The sequence below is a fragment of the Liolophura sinensis genome, chromosome 12, assembly GCF_032854445.1.
Source record: "Liolophura sinensis isolate JHLJ2023 chromosome 12, CUHK_Ljap_v2, whole genome shotgun sequence".
Lineage (NCBI taxonomy): Eukaryota > Metazoa > Mollusca > Polyplacophora > Chitonida > Chitonidae > Liolophura > Liolophura sinensis.
In genome coordinates this window covers 10,162,829-10,179,235 of record NC_088306.1, presented here as the reverse complement: position 1 = coordinate 10,179,235, position 16,407 = coordinate 10,162,829, and the positions used below count along the sequence as shown (strand labels likewise).

The 16,407-nt window shown below is 39.4% G+C and overlaps 1 protein-coding gene across 1 annotated transcript; it reads left to right on the top strand.

Annotated features, from left to right (window-relative positions):
* Positions 1-718: 718 nt before the first annotated feature.
* On the top strand, positions 719-13,633 carry LOC135479049 (flavin-containing monooxygenase 5-like). Its single transcript, XM_064758764.1, is given in 12 exon segments — positions 719-883; positions 2,113-2,326; positions 3,513-3,682; positions 5,012-5,173; positions 5,295-5,421; positions 7,237-7,407; positions 7,888-7,996; positions 9,176-9,325; positions 9,469-9,474; positions 9,476-9,655; positions 10,621-10,754; positions 12,570-13,633. Coding segments are annotated over 11 exon segments (1,608 nt in total). The 5' UTR covers positions 719-883; positions 2,113-2,117; the 3' UTR covers positions 12,760-13,633.
* Positions 13,634-16,407: the final 2,774 nt, after the last annotated feature.

Here is a 16,407-nt window from a genome sequence, read left to right as displayed (position 1 = left end):
TCGATTGAATGCTAAGTTACATTGCCCGATATTGCAAAGTACAAAAGTGGAGATATCGAATTTCAGTAAGAACTTAATCGAAATTCATAACTGATCATTGAAACTGCAGTTCCGCGTTCTTTTTGAACAAATAAAACAAAATGTATTAACACTTGACTCTGATAAATTCCACAACAGTGAGTTCAGTATCGAATATATATATTTGGTGCGTTGTATTTTTTAAAATATTGTTACAGTGGAGATCTAAACGATCATGCATGCATGCCTGGCACAGCTCGCATGGACTATATAACTGGACAAATACAGGTACACATATTAATCAATCAGTAACTAACTTGACACTTACATGCTGTATTGCAAGTGCCAGAAAAACAATTATACTGGCGGCATTGTCTTGGCCCTTACTATATGATTGCATTAGAATGAAGTAGAACAGTACTCCCATCACGAATCAGACATTTGCTGTCTGAGATTTATACACAACTTATAAAGTTTTTATCCACACCCCCTGGTAGGAAATAAAAAAGCACTTGGAGCTTGTGTATATGTACGTCTCTCTGCGGCTGAGAATAGCGCTTCTTGGTTTTGCAATTTATTCAGGGGCCCAGACAGTGGCAGGAGCCTTGTCAGGTATAAGTCCCAATTACAGATCAGCCGCTGATTTCCCCGACCCGTCAATGCGCAAAGACGGAAATGGTTGTTGTTGACTCAAGATCAACACTGCGATCATCGAAGCAAAACGTCACGTGCGTGACAGGGTAAAGCGGTCAAATTCCAAGTTGCCTGACAATACAAATCGGCTAGTCGATGTTCATGTATGTCATCGATATCTTTCTCTGAATTCACAGGCTTAGAGGCTGTGGTTCATTTTGCTGCAAGCCAGGTGTGTGATGTTATATCGTTTTTCAATCAGACCAATCTATCAAACGGATCCATCAATCATTCCGTGAAACGTCAACACGTGACTCGATAGAGTGATAGGGAATTTTTAAGTTTAGGTTGCTGTCACGTGGTAGAGTGACGTCAATTCATTGATGAGTCAGCTTTTCTCAGTGAACATTTGGGCAGTTTTAAAGAGTAGGTTCTTTTGTTAGTCATTGCATGAGCGCTTTCTCATATATTCATTGGGAAAGGCTGGTTCTTCGTTACACTGGTGTTAGTTTACCACGTGACAGTAACCTCAGGAGAAGTGGCTCATTGACTAACAAAGGCATCAGCCTAGTCTATACAGCTGCCATATGTGTAATTTAACTGCCACTACTCTGATAATTTCTGTGTAATGCATATACCCTCCTCCCGGCAGCTAGATGTCACCCGGTTCATAGCTGGAAGCGGACATTTGCAACCCTGGAATGTGTTAGTACAGTAATCATCAGAGAAGTTTTGGATTATCAAACGAAAATTCCAAAAATAAGAAAAACACATCCAAAAAAAAAAAAAAAAAAAAAGTAAATAAAGTTTAATATTATTTTGGTTGGGTTGTCTTTTACTACCATTACTATCAGACCGTGATACAGCTTATAAAAGGAATGAATCACTAAGCTCGTTCTAATCAGATGTTAGAGATTCCTCAGTCGATTGGACCTCTCACAGATATAGGTTATTAAAGGCCTTTGTGTTTGTCGGCACGTCTGAGTGTAAAAGTTCAAAGGTGGAAAACTAGGTCCTTTAACAAAGCTGATAAGTGACTGTACTGTACTGTCTTCTAGCAGAACTGCATCTTGTACCTGTGTGTCAGGTGGGGGACTACAGTGTCAGGTGTGACTACAGTGTAAGTTGTGACTTCAGTATCAGGTGTGACTACAGTGTCAGTTGTGACAACAGTGTCAGTTGTGACATCAGTGAACACAGTGTAAAGTGGTTTAAGACTGTGCTGCACAGAACTTCATTGTGCTTGTGCACTGAACAGAGTCTTTCGGGGATATTGTATTGAATGGAACCTTGTGGTGAGGTCATTGACAGAGTTCCAAAAAAGGTACTTTTTTGAAAAGGTTCTTTAAACGTAAAGCTTAGCAGCAGGATGAACCAAAATTGGTAGTGTACCAAAATTTTTGTGATACTCTGTAAAGCAGTACACAGTATTTACATGTAATTGTAACAAATTGTTTTCAGAAACCATGGCAACAGGTGATGTGAGCAACAACCAGAACCGGCCAATCACCAAGGTGGATGTGGTGGTGATTGGCGCAGGGATTTCTGGCCTGGCCACGGCCAAGTGTCTGAGAGAGGCCGGATTCAAGGTCACAGTTCTGGAGAGGACAGGTGAAGTGGGCGGGTTGTGGACATTCCGTGAGAACGACTACGGAGTGATGCGGTTCACGCACATGTCAGTACCTCTATTTGCCATCTCTCAATCACAGATTCTGCATTTTTTTTTTTTGTCTTAGGGATTGTATACAGATACGGACATGATTGAGTAAACTTTGAGGGAACTGGCCATCATTGAGTGAATAAAGTGCTAGGCTTCCATTTGCTAGTTCACTTAAGACGTGGGTTCAATCCCATGCGTGGTGAGGAATTTTTTAGATTTCCCGGCGTCCATTGTTCTTGGGGCAACAATGCTCTCGTGTTGCAGATTCGTGGGTTCACCGGTAACTCGCTAAATGTTGTTGGTTTTCTCCAGTTTCCACAAAAACTGGCCGACAAAATTATTGAGTTGAATCAGCTTGCGAAAAAAAAAAACAAAAACAGAAAGAAAATACATGCGCTACACTTTCTCCTATCAGGACAAGCCAATGAAGACTTAGACACTGGAAATCTTAGCTAACTACTGTGAAATGTATGGTTGAAAGTTTGTCACATGATGGAAAGAAAAGACAAGATATTGCACAGAAATGAAAAGTATCAAAGTAAACAAAATCGTGCACATTGAGGCAATCAGAAGCGCCACCATGTTGTACAGTTTTAAACAATGAGGCACGAGTTATCACGGGTTATGTGAGAGTGTGTTATGTGTGATGTGACATTTTGTTTCTGCTTACTCTAACATGCCCCATCTCATAGCCTCGTAAGATTGCCTGATTACAAGTTGATTTAAAGAGTTGCCAAGCATGTCAGAAAAATTTATCCACCCCTCTTCCTCAGAAACATATTATTTGTTGTCATTTCTTTTATCTGGGTGCATACATGTGGGTTCCCCCCTCCCCCCCCCCCCCCCCCCATACAAAAAATGAAGTATGCATTTGCAAAAAGAACTGTGTCTAAAAATACGTGAACCAATTTTACTATCATTTTGTCTTACCTCTACTACATGGATTTCGTTGTTTGAAACCTTAGTCTGGCCCTCATGTTCTCGTGTTGATCACCAACAAATTCTTGATTTACTGATTTATTTCTTTTTGAAACTTGAAGATCTAGGTCAGGGAAAGGGAGATAATTTAAGAATTATGTGACATTGGCAGATACAATCTCTGCTTTCACTCCTCATGTGCTAATCTAAAACATCAAGAAACAATATCTGGGGCCCTTATTTCTATTAAACTGTTGTGTTTCCTTTTGGTTCATTAACGCAGAAATGTTTCCAAGCACAACTACTGTTTCTCGGATTTCCCCTTTCCGGAGCACGCACCTGACTACCCTCACCATAGTGACATGGCTCAGTACATCCGGGATTACACCAGCCATTTCAAGATCAGTGAACTCATTCAGTTCCAAACCAAAGTTATCGACCTAGAAAAGAAAGGTAATGTAGCCTAATGATAAATTAAAGGAGCAGAAAATTTAAAAACATCACACTGTAGGCTGAAAAGAGCACATTTTTTCTATCTTGTGGTGCCTGCTGCATAATTTTGCGATTTTTCTCGCCATACATATAAAGCCTAAAAACAGCAAAGCTGGCATATATCACTAAGTCGATCGCATCCTCTATCTTTAACACCCTGTAATTTATGCTGGGGGTGTGTTGCCTCTCAGCCAATGAGAGTCGTTAAAACTGCCAGCTTGTTAATGTAAACTCGGAACCTACATCCAACGTTTCGGTTTCCCGATCGTCGAGCGGAAAATGAACTGTACTGTTCGCTGCCTTCTGGGAAGAAGAGTTCTACTGGAAATGTACGAACTGCTCTTCGGCGGTTTCCGACGGTAAATCTCCTCCTAACACAGAAGACTTCATTACTAGTTCTTAGGCAAAATGGAGTCGCCCACAGCGGATGTAGGCGCAGACATTATTTATAATTTATCAACTTGAGGTACATATTAGAATTTTTTTATGGCATGCACCTGTGAAGAAAAGCATACTCTTTTCAATGGTATTTGATTGATATTTAAATTTTCTTCTCCTTTAAGACAACCTCAGAAAGCCTTGTTCATGTATATGGACATCGACGAAAATCATCAGACAAAGAAACGGTCCTCACTGGTTAGCTAACCCGTGCAAGTTGTACGTGTGTAAAATGCCCAGCGTTAGCTAATGTTATTGCCCCATCATCATTGTGGGGTTCCAGTAAAGCTTTAAGGAGATTTAAGGCAACTGTTAAAATACTAGGAGTAATTTAGTTTGGTAAAAATAACAATATCACAAGAAGGATGTTCCATCAATCACGGTTGCTGTGAGTTCAAGTCCAGCTCATGCTGGCTTCCTCTCCGGCCGTACGTGGGAAGGTCTGCCAGCAACCTGCGGATGATCGTGGGTTTCCCACGGGCTCTGCCCGGTTTCCACCCACCACAATGCTGGCTGCCGTCGTATAAGTGAAATATTCTTGAGTACGGCGTAAAACACCAATCAAATAAATAAATAAATTCCATCAATCATGCCCTGTTTGTGTACTGTATTATTACTGTAAATTACAAAATTCATATCTTCCTTGCGCATTCGAATCATTGTTAAGGTAAATGTTAAGAGTGATATCTCAAAAAAGTAAAATTACTCAATTCATGACCATTACTAATGTGTATATACTACAGGTATGCAGACACAGTTGAAAGGCGAAAGGTAAGGAAAGTATCTGCATATTGTGCTGAAGGCTTGCATGTATAACATGAAGGTGGCGCTGTCATTTTTTTATGTCGTCAGATTCGGGCTGGCAGATTACAGCTGTGAAAGTGGACGAAACAGGGGAACGTGTAACTCCAAAGGGAGAGGAGGAAATCTACCAGGCTAAATTTGTCGCTATAGCAACAGGACATCATGCCATACCTAGGTACCCTAAGTTCCCTGGAGAAAACACATTCAAAGGCAAGTCACCTGACGCCTTCTAAAATCTGGAATTATTGTAATTAAGTCTTCTAAAATGAGGAAAACGGAAGGCATACAGTGACATGTAATGTCATGATGATTGTTTCTGCTTTGCCATCAGGGGAGATAATCCATAGTGTCAAATTCAAGGATGCCATTACTAACGGGATGGTTGGTAAACGTGTCCTGGTGGTTGGGATTGGGAACAGCGCAGTGGATGCCGCATGCAATGCTGTGTCTGAGGGCAGGTAAGTGGGGTGACTCAGTCGTGTGATCATGTTTTTCGGCACTGATACTATGATTGTCGTCACACTTGGAGACACTTGATTTGAGTGTGGCTGCTATCTGACGTATGTTGCAATATTTGCCAGGTGCCTGGTGACTCGTAGCATTTCGTTCCACTTACAAACCTGACGAGACTGCTTCAGGGGCCTAGAGCGCCTGCCTCGAAGTCGGTAGACGTGAGATCAAACGCGAGTTCGGTCATACCAAAGACTTTAAAAATGATACTTGTTGCTGCCTTGCTTAGCGCTCAGCACTGAGGGGTTAGAGCTAGGAAACAGGACTGGTTGGCGTGGTGTGAGTATGACGAGGCTGGGTGGTGTTTCATTTCTGATGTCTTCCACTCAAATTTATTAAACTCGCGATGTAATATTCGAATGAAAATTATTCACACTCATTTAATAAATTTGATATTATCAGTCACTCATTGTATATCCTCTATCTAATACTGATGATGTTCATGAAAAAGAAGTACTAATAATAGTAGCGGACTGGGAAAAACTGTGAATTTTGCGGATTGATGAAACATGTATATTGTCTGGATTGGCTTACTTCTGAGAGTTCCATATCTATACCTTTATTCCTTAAAAGTAAAAGGCCGCACTAGATCGTGTAAACGCCAACACTAGACTTAGTTTACGGCAACACTAGACCAAGTTTACGGCAACACAAGACCGATTTTATGGCAACATCAGACAAAGTATATGGCAACAGTAGACCAAGAATATGGCAACAGTAGACCAAGTAAAAGGCAACAGTAGACCAAGTATACGGCAACACAAGACCAAGTATATGGCAACACTAGCGCAAGTAAAAGGCAACACTAGACCAAGTTTACCGCAACACAAGACCAAGTATACAGCAACACAAGACCAAGTATATTGCAACACTAGACCAAGTAAAAGGCAACACTAGACCAAGTGAAAGGCAACACTAGACCAAGTAAAAGGCAACACTAGACCAAGTATACAGCAATACAAGACCAAATATATGGCAACACTAGCCCAAGTAAAAGGCAACACTAGACCAAGTTTACAGCAACACAAGACCAAGTGTACGGCAACACAAGACCAAGTTTATGGCAACACAAAACCAAGTAAAAGGCAACACTAGACCAAGTAAAAGGCAACACTAGACCAAGTAAAAGGCAACACAAGACTGAGTAATAGGCAGCAATCTATACCCATATTCCTTAAAAATTACAGAATTTTATATTTATTTTATTGCCTGAAGAGTGGGACATGTTTCGGGTAGTGACAAGATGCACAACTACAAAGCATATTGGATGCTGGTTCAATCCCAGGTTTGGACAGAGAATTTCTAGATAACTGTAGCATCATTGTTTGTGAGGTCTTGGTAACACAAAGCAGCCAACAATGCTGCTGCACAGTGTGTAGTTCGTTGAAGACGTCTTGTCTTCCAACCAAATGGCATGTGGGTCTCCTATGGGAAAGTTTTGTCAAAGTTGGTGCAAGTCATCATTTTTTCTTCTCCACCCATTCAACTCAGTGCCACAACTTCAGGGCCCAGTCGTTGGCAAGTGTATTAGCTAATACTGGTATTAAGTCATATTTTATATTTAAAATTCAAGCCAAACTCAACAGCCAATGGACGAAGTTAAAGTATAACAGCAAGTACAAGTTTTTTTTTTTTTTTACAAGTATAAAATTGAAGATTTGACTGAAAGTTAAATCTGGTTTTAAGTCTTAAATCAGTTTTGAACACCCAGACCCTGGTGTATAGGATCAAGGAATTAATGAAACTTGCTGGTTGACTTTCAGGTGTAAATCTGTGTATATCAGCACCAGGTCAGGGGCTTGGGTTGTCCCTAACTACGTGTTTGGATGTCCCACAGATCACTACGCTTGCCGATTTTTTCTGGCATTGCCCTGGAAACTGGGTTCATTTATTTTTGAAAGTATCATAAGATTACTTAACGGAGACCCGAAAAAGTAAGTGATTTAATATTTTGCAAATGATGTGTTAAATGTTTATTTTGTATTTTAATATATTTTAAAAGTACATGTAAATAAAAGAATAGAGAATAGTTAATCATTGCTTGAAATGGGCAAATAATAAAGGAAGAAGCTCTAGAGGATGGTTTTTATGAGTGGGATAATAAAGACATTCTTGCATTTATTCAGCCAGAAATGTTTACCTGTGCAAGCCAGTTTGGAAATTTGAGGTTTCTTTCTCTTTCAATGGGCATACGTGGGAAGGTCTGCCAGCAACCTGCGGATGGTTGTGGGTTTCATCCGGGCTCTACCCAGTTTCCTCCCACCATAATGCTGGCCGCCGTCGTATAAATCAAATATTCTTGAGTACGGCGTAAAACACCAATCAAGGAAATAAATCTTTCAATGGGTGGTAACATTATTATGTTTTGGTGAATCCAGACTTATGTATGGCCATGTGGTGTTTCTGTTGGCCAGATGGAAGTTAAACCCCAAAATGAGATTGCTGCAGACCCAGCCCACTGTCAGCCCCACCCTGATACACCACATACAGAGACACCAGATAAGGGTTGTGCCCAATATCGTGGTGAGTACTGCAGCTGTGAATGCCCAGGTTACTTGACAGATACATGCATACCTGTCAACTCTGACATTTTTGACGAGAGTGTCACATTTTGAATTGAAGATCATATTCTCGCAGTCAGTGTATTAAATCTCACATTTTCCTTGTACAACGTTTCATTATGTTGTATGATGTTCTCATCTAGTACATGTATAACAATGAAATAAGTGTATTCTTGATAGTAAAAGCTTCTGATATACAGTTAAAGATATGCAAACCATTTTCTCCTGGGGTCTTTACCAGCCTCCCCATACCCCCCCCCCCCACCCATCAGGAATTTGCTCTGTACATATATCAATGAAATAAGTGTATACTTGAAAGTAAAAGTTTCCGATACACAGTTAAAGATGTGTAAACCATTTTCTTGTGGGGGCTTTACCACCCTTCCATACCCACCTTCAGGAATTGGCTGTGAACCCAGGTTGTGTTCTCTTTTTTTTTGTTTGTCACTTTTTTGGTCCTAATTGGGTTGACAGCCCTGTACAAGGTTACATGGCATGTACAAACTAAACAATACAACACTGAAATTACCCAGCGTGCTCACACCTAAATCCTGTTGTGTACTCAGTCTGGAAGCTTGATGTGTCATGTATTTGGGGAGGGGCTGTGCTTTCTCCTTTATGTTACAACCAGTTTTATCACTTTCCCGGGTGGGGGGTAGAGGGGTAGGGGGTGCAGGGACCTGGGCTCTTTGGGCACTGTACATGTAGTTCACTCCACCCATTAAACTGGCAGCCATTGTAGAAGTGAGTGTGGCGTTAAACAACAATCCGATAAAGAAATAGATCACGTGTGATGGGATTTTTAGTGTAGCGAAACACACCAAATAGAACTTCTGTTTGCCCTGATATGTATTTGCCCAGAAAAGAGGATTTTTGGAAGCATACAAACATTAAAGAAAAAGAGAAATTTTTTGTGCTGAATTTTACATTTTTCTTGTTGGATATTATTGTATCTTGAAACAACCGTCCGAAACATCTTTCCAAGATCAATATCACACTCAAAATCCGGCAAAAGATGCATCTTTGTCACAGACAGAGTTTCAAATATATACGTGTTTATTATATAGTTGTAAATATATATATATTTCATTACAATTCTCATTTTTTGTTGCATTCACATGATTTTTCTACTTTATCCTAGAAAATAGATGGTCAGTCTGTTCAGTTTGTGGATGGGCAGACAGCAGAATTTGACCACATCATCTACTGTACAGGATACAAGATTTGTCTCCCCTACCTGAACGAAGAGCTCCACAAGACAGTGATTGATACAGAAACCAACCAGATTAAGGTTCGTAGTACATAAGTAACACATGGCAAAATGAGCTAATACCATGTATTATGTAGTGTCATAATTGTTACCTGGCATTTTTTCACTTTAGTAGCACTTTAAACTTCAAAACTGTATTTTTTTCTTTTTTTTGTATTTGGCAGTTGTACAAAAAACATGTTTAGCCCAGCTATTGGGTCATCACTGGCGTTTATCGGCTTTGTTCAGCCAGCGTCAGGTGGAGTGCTGACGATGTCGGAGATGCAGGCAATGTGGTTTGCTGAGCTGTGCCGGGGTAAAGTCAGACTGCCCAATCAGATAACCATGACTGAGGATATGAAAAAGGAAGAGGTAAAAAATGGTGGTTTTACATACAATGTATGTATACAATATAGGTACATGTATACATTGTATGTATACAATGTATTTATACACTGTATGTATACATTGTATTTATACACATATATACAACAACAAGGTTCATCTGTTCAAACCACATTGGGGGAATTAGCTGCTCTACTCTTTGACTGGAAAAGACTTTAGAAAAAGTGTATTGTCGCCATCATCTACATCCGTTCATCCAATAGGTCAAAATCTTGAGATCCAATTGATATGTTTTGACATACTTTATTGATCTTGTTTATCTGTCGAAAATGAACACAATTAGACAAGAATTCACTGACCATTCAACTGCTAAATTGGTTTTGTAACATTTATGTTCAAGACTGCTTTGCCAAGCCACAGTTCATCTCCACAGAGTTACTATAATAAATATCTTTCATACCGCTGAGACGGATGAAATTAATGAAATCTGAAACAGGATTCTCTGGTGGGTCCCCCACCCATACCTGATCAGAATGTGATCACTACAAATGATCATGATCATGAGTTTTCATTTGAACATTCTACACGAAAGACCGGCCCTGATAGCATAGTTGGTAGAGTGTCCGCGTCAGGAACTGTAGACCTAGGGTCAATCCTGTGTCGGGTCACATCTTAAACCTTAAAAAAGAGGAAGTTGTGACATCCTCACTTGGCGTCCAGAATTAAGGGGATAGTGCAACGACTGGTTGACCCGTATCAGTATAATGGCTTGGGCGGGGCGGCTCACTTACCTTCGGTAAGTAGTGTCAGTGAAGTAGCACTAGATAAAAGAGCAGTGGAAATCCACCCAGCAAGAAGGAGGCACATCACATGCACTCTAAGAATTCCTTTGTCATCATATGACTGAAAAATTGTTAAGTACAACGTTAAACCCCAAGCTCTCAATCACTCACTCACTCTACAGAAAAGTTGTAATGTTTCTTGTGTTACAGGAGTGGTCAGCAGAGAGGTATTACCATTCTGCCCGCCACACCATCCAGAAAGATCCCATTGTGTACAATGACGACATTGCTCAGATGATAGGGGCCAAGCCAGAAGTGTGGAAACACCCTGCCTTGGCTTTGAAGTAAGCTACAATGTAGTTATCCTTGAAATATTTCCAAATCGATAAAGTCACGAAATATTGCCAAGCTTGTCCTGTTCATACAACACAAAGAATATGCCACATTTTGTTGTCTTAAAGACATGGAAATTGCTTTTAATGCTAATGTTTTTCTTTAAAAATGACCCTGGAATTCCTTAAAATTTCTTTATTTTTTTTTTCTTCTGTGTCTCTTTTATGTCCACCACAAAAAAGATTTGTGTAGATTTAGTGATTTATACAAACACTGGAGTATATGTGAGGTGTCATTCTCTGCAACACGATTGGCCATTGGATTCTCTGCAACATGATTGGCCATTGGGTTCTCTGCAACATGATTGGCCATTGGGTTCTCTGCAACATGATTGGCCATTGTCTTCTATACACCCACCATGTTAAGGGAAAGATTCTTTGTGAAATGTGAAATGTAGTGCAGCGGTAAGTGGGAAGGTCTGTTAGCAACCTGCGGATGGTCATGGGTTTCCCTTGGGCTCTGCCCGGTTTCCTTCCACAATAAAGCTGGCCGCCGTCATATAAGTCAAATATTCTTGAGTACAGTATAAAACACCAATGAAATAAATAAATAAATGAAATGTAGTGGAATGGGAAAAAAGGAATAAGAAGGATAAAGCTTTCGTGTGCATGTACAAAGTGCTGTAAAGTAATAAGATCAGATATAAAATAAGAATGTAAGATTGTGGTCTTGAAAAGCTGAGAGAGAAAAGACTTAAACCCTAAATCAGATTTAGTTCTTGCATTTGTCAAAATGCCATTTAATTAAATTCATCTGATGACATTAAAAGTTGGAATAACTTAGCCACATCACAAAGAGGAACAGGTGTGAAAGTTTAAGTACCAGTACACTAGCCATGTTGCGAGTAGGACGGTTCTCCATGAATTCTGCCTGAAAATGTCTATTGTAATCTACCGAATTCAGGGTACGCTGCGAGATCATGCATGCAAACATGGAAAAGCTGGGTTATTTACAGTAACTTCTCCTGGCCTGGGAAAGCTTGTAATCAGAAGATTTTGTAGTTGGGCCTGGGAAAGCCTTTGAAATCAGACGTTTCTGTAGTTGTGCTTTGAAAAGCCTGAAAAAATCAGTGGTTTTGCCTGGAAAACTTTTGAAATCGAGGTTTTTGTAGTTGGGCCTTCAAAATCCTGGAAATTCAGGTTTTCATAGTTTGGAAAATCAGAAGTTTTGTAATTGCTCCTGGAAAAGCGTGGAAAATAAGGTTTTCATAATTTGGGAAATCAGAGATTTTTGTAGTTGAGCCTGAAAAAGCCTGGAAAATTAGGTTTTCATAGTTTGGAAAAGCAGAGATTTTTGTAGCTGGGCCTGGAAAAGCCTGGAAAATCAGAGATCTTTGTAGTTGAGCCTGGAAAAGCCTGGAAAATTAGGTTTTCATAGTTTAGAGAAGCAGAGATTTTTGTAGTTGGGCCTGGAAAAGCCTGGAAAATCAGAGATTTTGATAGTTGGTCTCGAAAAGCCTGGAAGTTGAGCACCAATGGGGCACACATTCTTTGGGCTGATCTAAACAATCAACCTGATCAACTCAGTATGCTGACATTCAGGATGCCCTGCTTTATATATGGATATGTGAAAATTGTGCCAAAACTGGCAATTTTTAATACATGGCTCTAAGCTAGCATAACTGTGTAATGCATATTCCAACTGCCGTAATAAAATGGGAATTTTGTGCAGGAAAAACAGGCATGGGAATTTGAATCTTCAAAATGTGCAAATCGTGTAAATGATAAAAAATGAATTATTTTTATGAATTTTTTGTTATTTTCCAGCTTGCTGTTTGGATCCTGTGGGGCAGCACAGTGGAGGTTACAGGGTCCGTTCAAATGGAGTCGAGCCGCCGAGGTGGTCAGAAATGTACCAGTCACTCCCATGATGCACTACATCAGCATGCTGCTTGTGGTCTTCCTGCTCATGGCTTTATATATGATGTTAAAAGTAGTGTGTAAAATATTTTGCTAGTAAGTGTAACATAAAAGGTGTACTTAACCACAAACTCGTTGAAAACAGTGCTTGTCTTTGGTGCATGTACACAAAGTTTTTTCAGGCCCCAGAATCATGAAGCTGTCTTAGACTTAACCTCAAAACTTTTTACTCCACTATAACGTTGAATTATCATAGAAATTTTCATTTCATCTATTAAAGATATCATAGACTTGGATAACAAATTTTAAAAATTAGCATTTAAATTCAAATCTAAGTTCAGAAATAATTCTGCAAGTACAGACTGGCTGAGAAGCTCCATGACCCTGGGGCTAGGGCATTAAAGGAAATATATTAACATGGTAGAAAATTCGATCAAAGGTAAGAGTACCACATGGATTTATTGGTGAAACTGTTATTGCGGTTTTGCTGAGGTCAATAAGTCAAAATGTGTAATTCAGGTGATACGTGGCCATGACAGTGTGAAAATGTGACAGAAACATGTGTGAAACATCCTTTAAACATCTGGAAATTAAGAGAGAATAACCAGAGCTGAAAAGTAGGGAACTAAAGTTTAGGTATTTAATATTTGAAATTTACTGCTGATTTAAACGGTCAGAGTATCCAAAGTAGAGGTCTACGGGTACAACTGCAGACAGCTTTCTACAGCTATCCAAAGTAGAGGGCTACTGGGACAGCTTTCTACAGCTATCCAAAGTAGAGGGCTATGGGACAGCTGCAGAGAGCTTTCTACAGCTATCCAAAGTAGAGGGCTACTGGGACAGCTGCAGACAGCTTTCTACAGCTATCCAAAGTAGAGGGCTACTGGGACAGCTGCAGAGAGCTTTCTACAGCTATCCAAAGTAGAGGGCTACGGGGACAGCTGCAGACAGCTTTCTACACCTATCCAAAGTAGAGGACTACAGGGACAGCTGCAGAGAGCTTTCTACAGCTATCCAAAGTAGAGGGCTACGGGGACAGCTGCATACAGCTTTCTACAGCTATCCAAAGTAGAGGGCTACGGGGACAGCTGCAGAGAGCTTTCTACAGCTATCCAAAGTAGAGGACTACAGGGACAGCTGCAGAGAGCTTTCTACAGCTATCCAAAGTAGAGGGCTATGGGGACAGCTGCAGACAGCTTTCTACAGTCTGCTACTGTCTTGTGTTGATCACCATAGAATTATTTTTGTTGCACATATTATGAATTATTAACAATGCATCTACCTGTATATATATTTAATTTTATGGCATTTTTGAATAAATTGATTGGTATAAAAGCAAATTGTGTTTACATGTTACGTGTATATTTTGGAAAATGTAGGAGAGTTTCAGAATGCAATAACTCTTGATAAAAATCTCAGGGCTTATTGACTGATCATTAATGATTACTTGTGATTTTATATGGCAAGGTGTTAAATGCCTTCTATATTTGTTTTACTGAAATATGTATGTGCAGGCACACCAGTAACAGGCGACAAGTCTGTCAGTGGTTTGCCGAAGGCGTACATGTGAAATGATCGTGAAATGTTCCCGCAGTGTCTCTCGACCAGCCCCAATACAACCACAGCATATAAAGGAGTATTAATTTTATATTAACATTAATAATATTAATTTTATATACCTTTTATATAAACAAGATATACATGTACATTTATAGTTACTTTATGCTGAGGCCAAATATTATATTTGTACATCTCCTAGACCATGACTGCAATTTTGGCTACTTTTTTGAAGTTGCCTTCATCATAAGTTCGTAATTCATATTTACCCTGAGGAATGTATTGTAACAGGGTGCTGTCCACCTCTGGGTTGTTTGGGAATTTCCCTTTAGTCTAGTGGTAGAAGCATGGACTCCAAAACCCAGAGATTGCTTGTTAAAATCCCCAGCTGGTAAGCTCCGTTACAGCATTATATAAAGTGTACAGGTACATGCTGTTATCTTTTTAAATATTAGTCTAAAAGTTTAAACAAGAGCTGTTAATTATACAATGTCAGATATTTTTTGGTGAAATATGGTTTGTGTAACAGGCTAGTAAAATTAGCCTATTTAGTGGAATATGTGCAATTAACACAGTAAATTCCAGTCTGCAGTGACAATCTCATTGCAGGAAAAACGGGATTGTTTATAATGATGGTGTCATCTTTGTGATAAATACTTTCCAGATTTTTGATAATGTATCTGCATTTATCATTATGCCCCTATAACTGTATCATAATTGTTGTAATGACATATTCCATGGCTGTTTTTGTACTGATTTGTTAGTTTATTGCCCTATTTAAAATCTGTTGTATGCTCAACTTCTCTAACAATGTGTACCTGCAATGAAAAGCACTACATGCGTGTCATTGTACATGTAGGCCTACTTTTACGTGTACATTTTTTCTTGGTGGATAAAGCATTTCTTGGGATCTCTGAGCTCCATACCACTTTTAGCACCCCTACTGATTCCTCAAATTCCGTTGAAGCAGTTTTAAGTGAAAGGAATGCAGATAAATTTTAAAAGACGTTTTTTTGTCCAGTGGTGTAAGAAACTAATTTTTCATGCGTTTAGTTTAGTGCAATTATAGTGTACGCAGGCCTATACATTTCTTCACTTCCTATTTCCATTCACAGAAATATAAGTTATCATCAGAAGTTTATATTATATTTAGTATTTTTATACATGTACTGCAAAAATCATATAAATTAATAAAGATGAGTAAGAATTTTGAAACGTCTTGTGTTTGCCTCATTAATTACTTATGATATGTTCATCAATTATTGATCAAAAAGTTACGAAGTCCACGTTTGGATTAATTACTACCTGAGGAATACCACTCTTTTGTTTTTGTTTTTTTTACCAGTCTATACATGCTGGACTAATATAACTGTTGTATTAGTCCCCGATATATATACAAAGCATCTGCCAGGTTATTAAATCTAGATTACCTTTTACTCTTCATTGCCATGTTTGAAGATGATCATTGGGCCTTAATTTTCAGGTGTATTTTTGCATTCATTAAACTGCATAGTCAGCTTGATCTGGATGACAGTTAAGCAGCAAGTCAGCCCGATATATCTCAGCCTTTTGGCTTTTCAAATAGTATAGACTACTTTGCATATTAATTAGTTTAATTTCTGTAATAGCCATATATCTGGACCTACTCAAAAGGATGTACGAAGATTTTTGGAGATGTTTGATTCCAGTGCTAAGGAATGCTGCAGTTCTTTGGTGGTCAATCATTCAAAGTCTATCATTCGGTTTAATAACATTATGTGTTGAAACCTATTCATCTATAATTTGTCAACATATTGCAAGGTTTACATGAGTAGGGTTACATGTGGAGGTTGCAATATGTCACTCTACCATATGCTGTTTTATCCAGTGCTGGTGCTGGTATGACGCCTATAGTAATGTATTTATTTATTTGACTGGTGTTTTACTCCGTAGTATATTTCACTCATACGACAGTGGCCAGCATTATTGTGGGAGGAAACCGGGCAGAGCCCAGGGGAATCCCAACGACCATCCACAGGTTGCTGGCAGACCGGCCCACTTACAGCTGGAGAGGAAGCCAGTATGAGCTGCACTTAAACTCACATATAGTAATGTATAGTGTATGCCCACCTGTACTCAGTATGCCGTGTGGCGGTAACTGGCCTCTCCTCGACCAATAAATCGGACCAGACATACATGGAGGTATAAA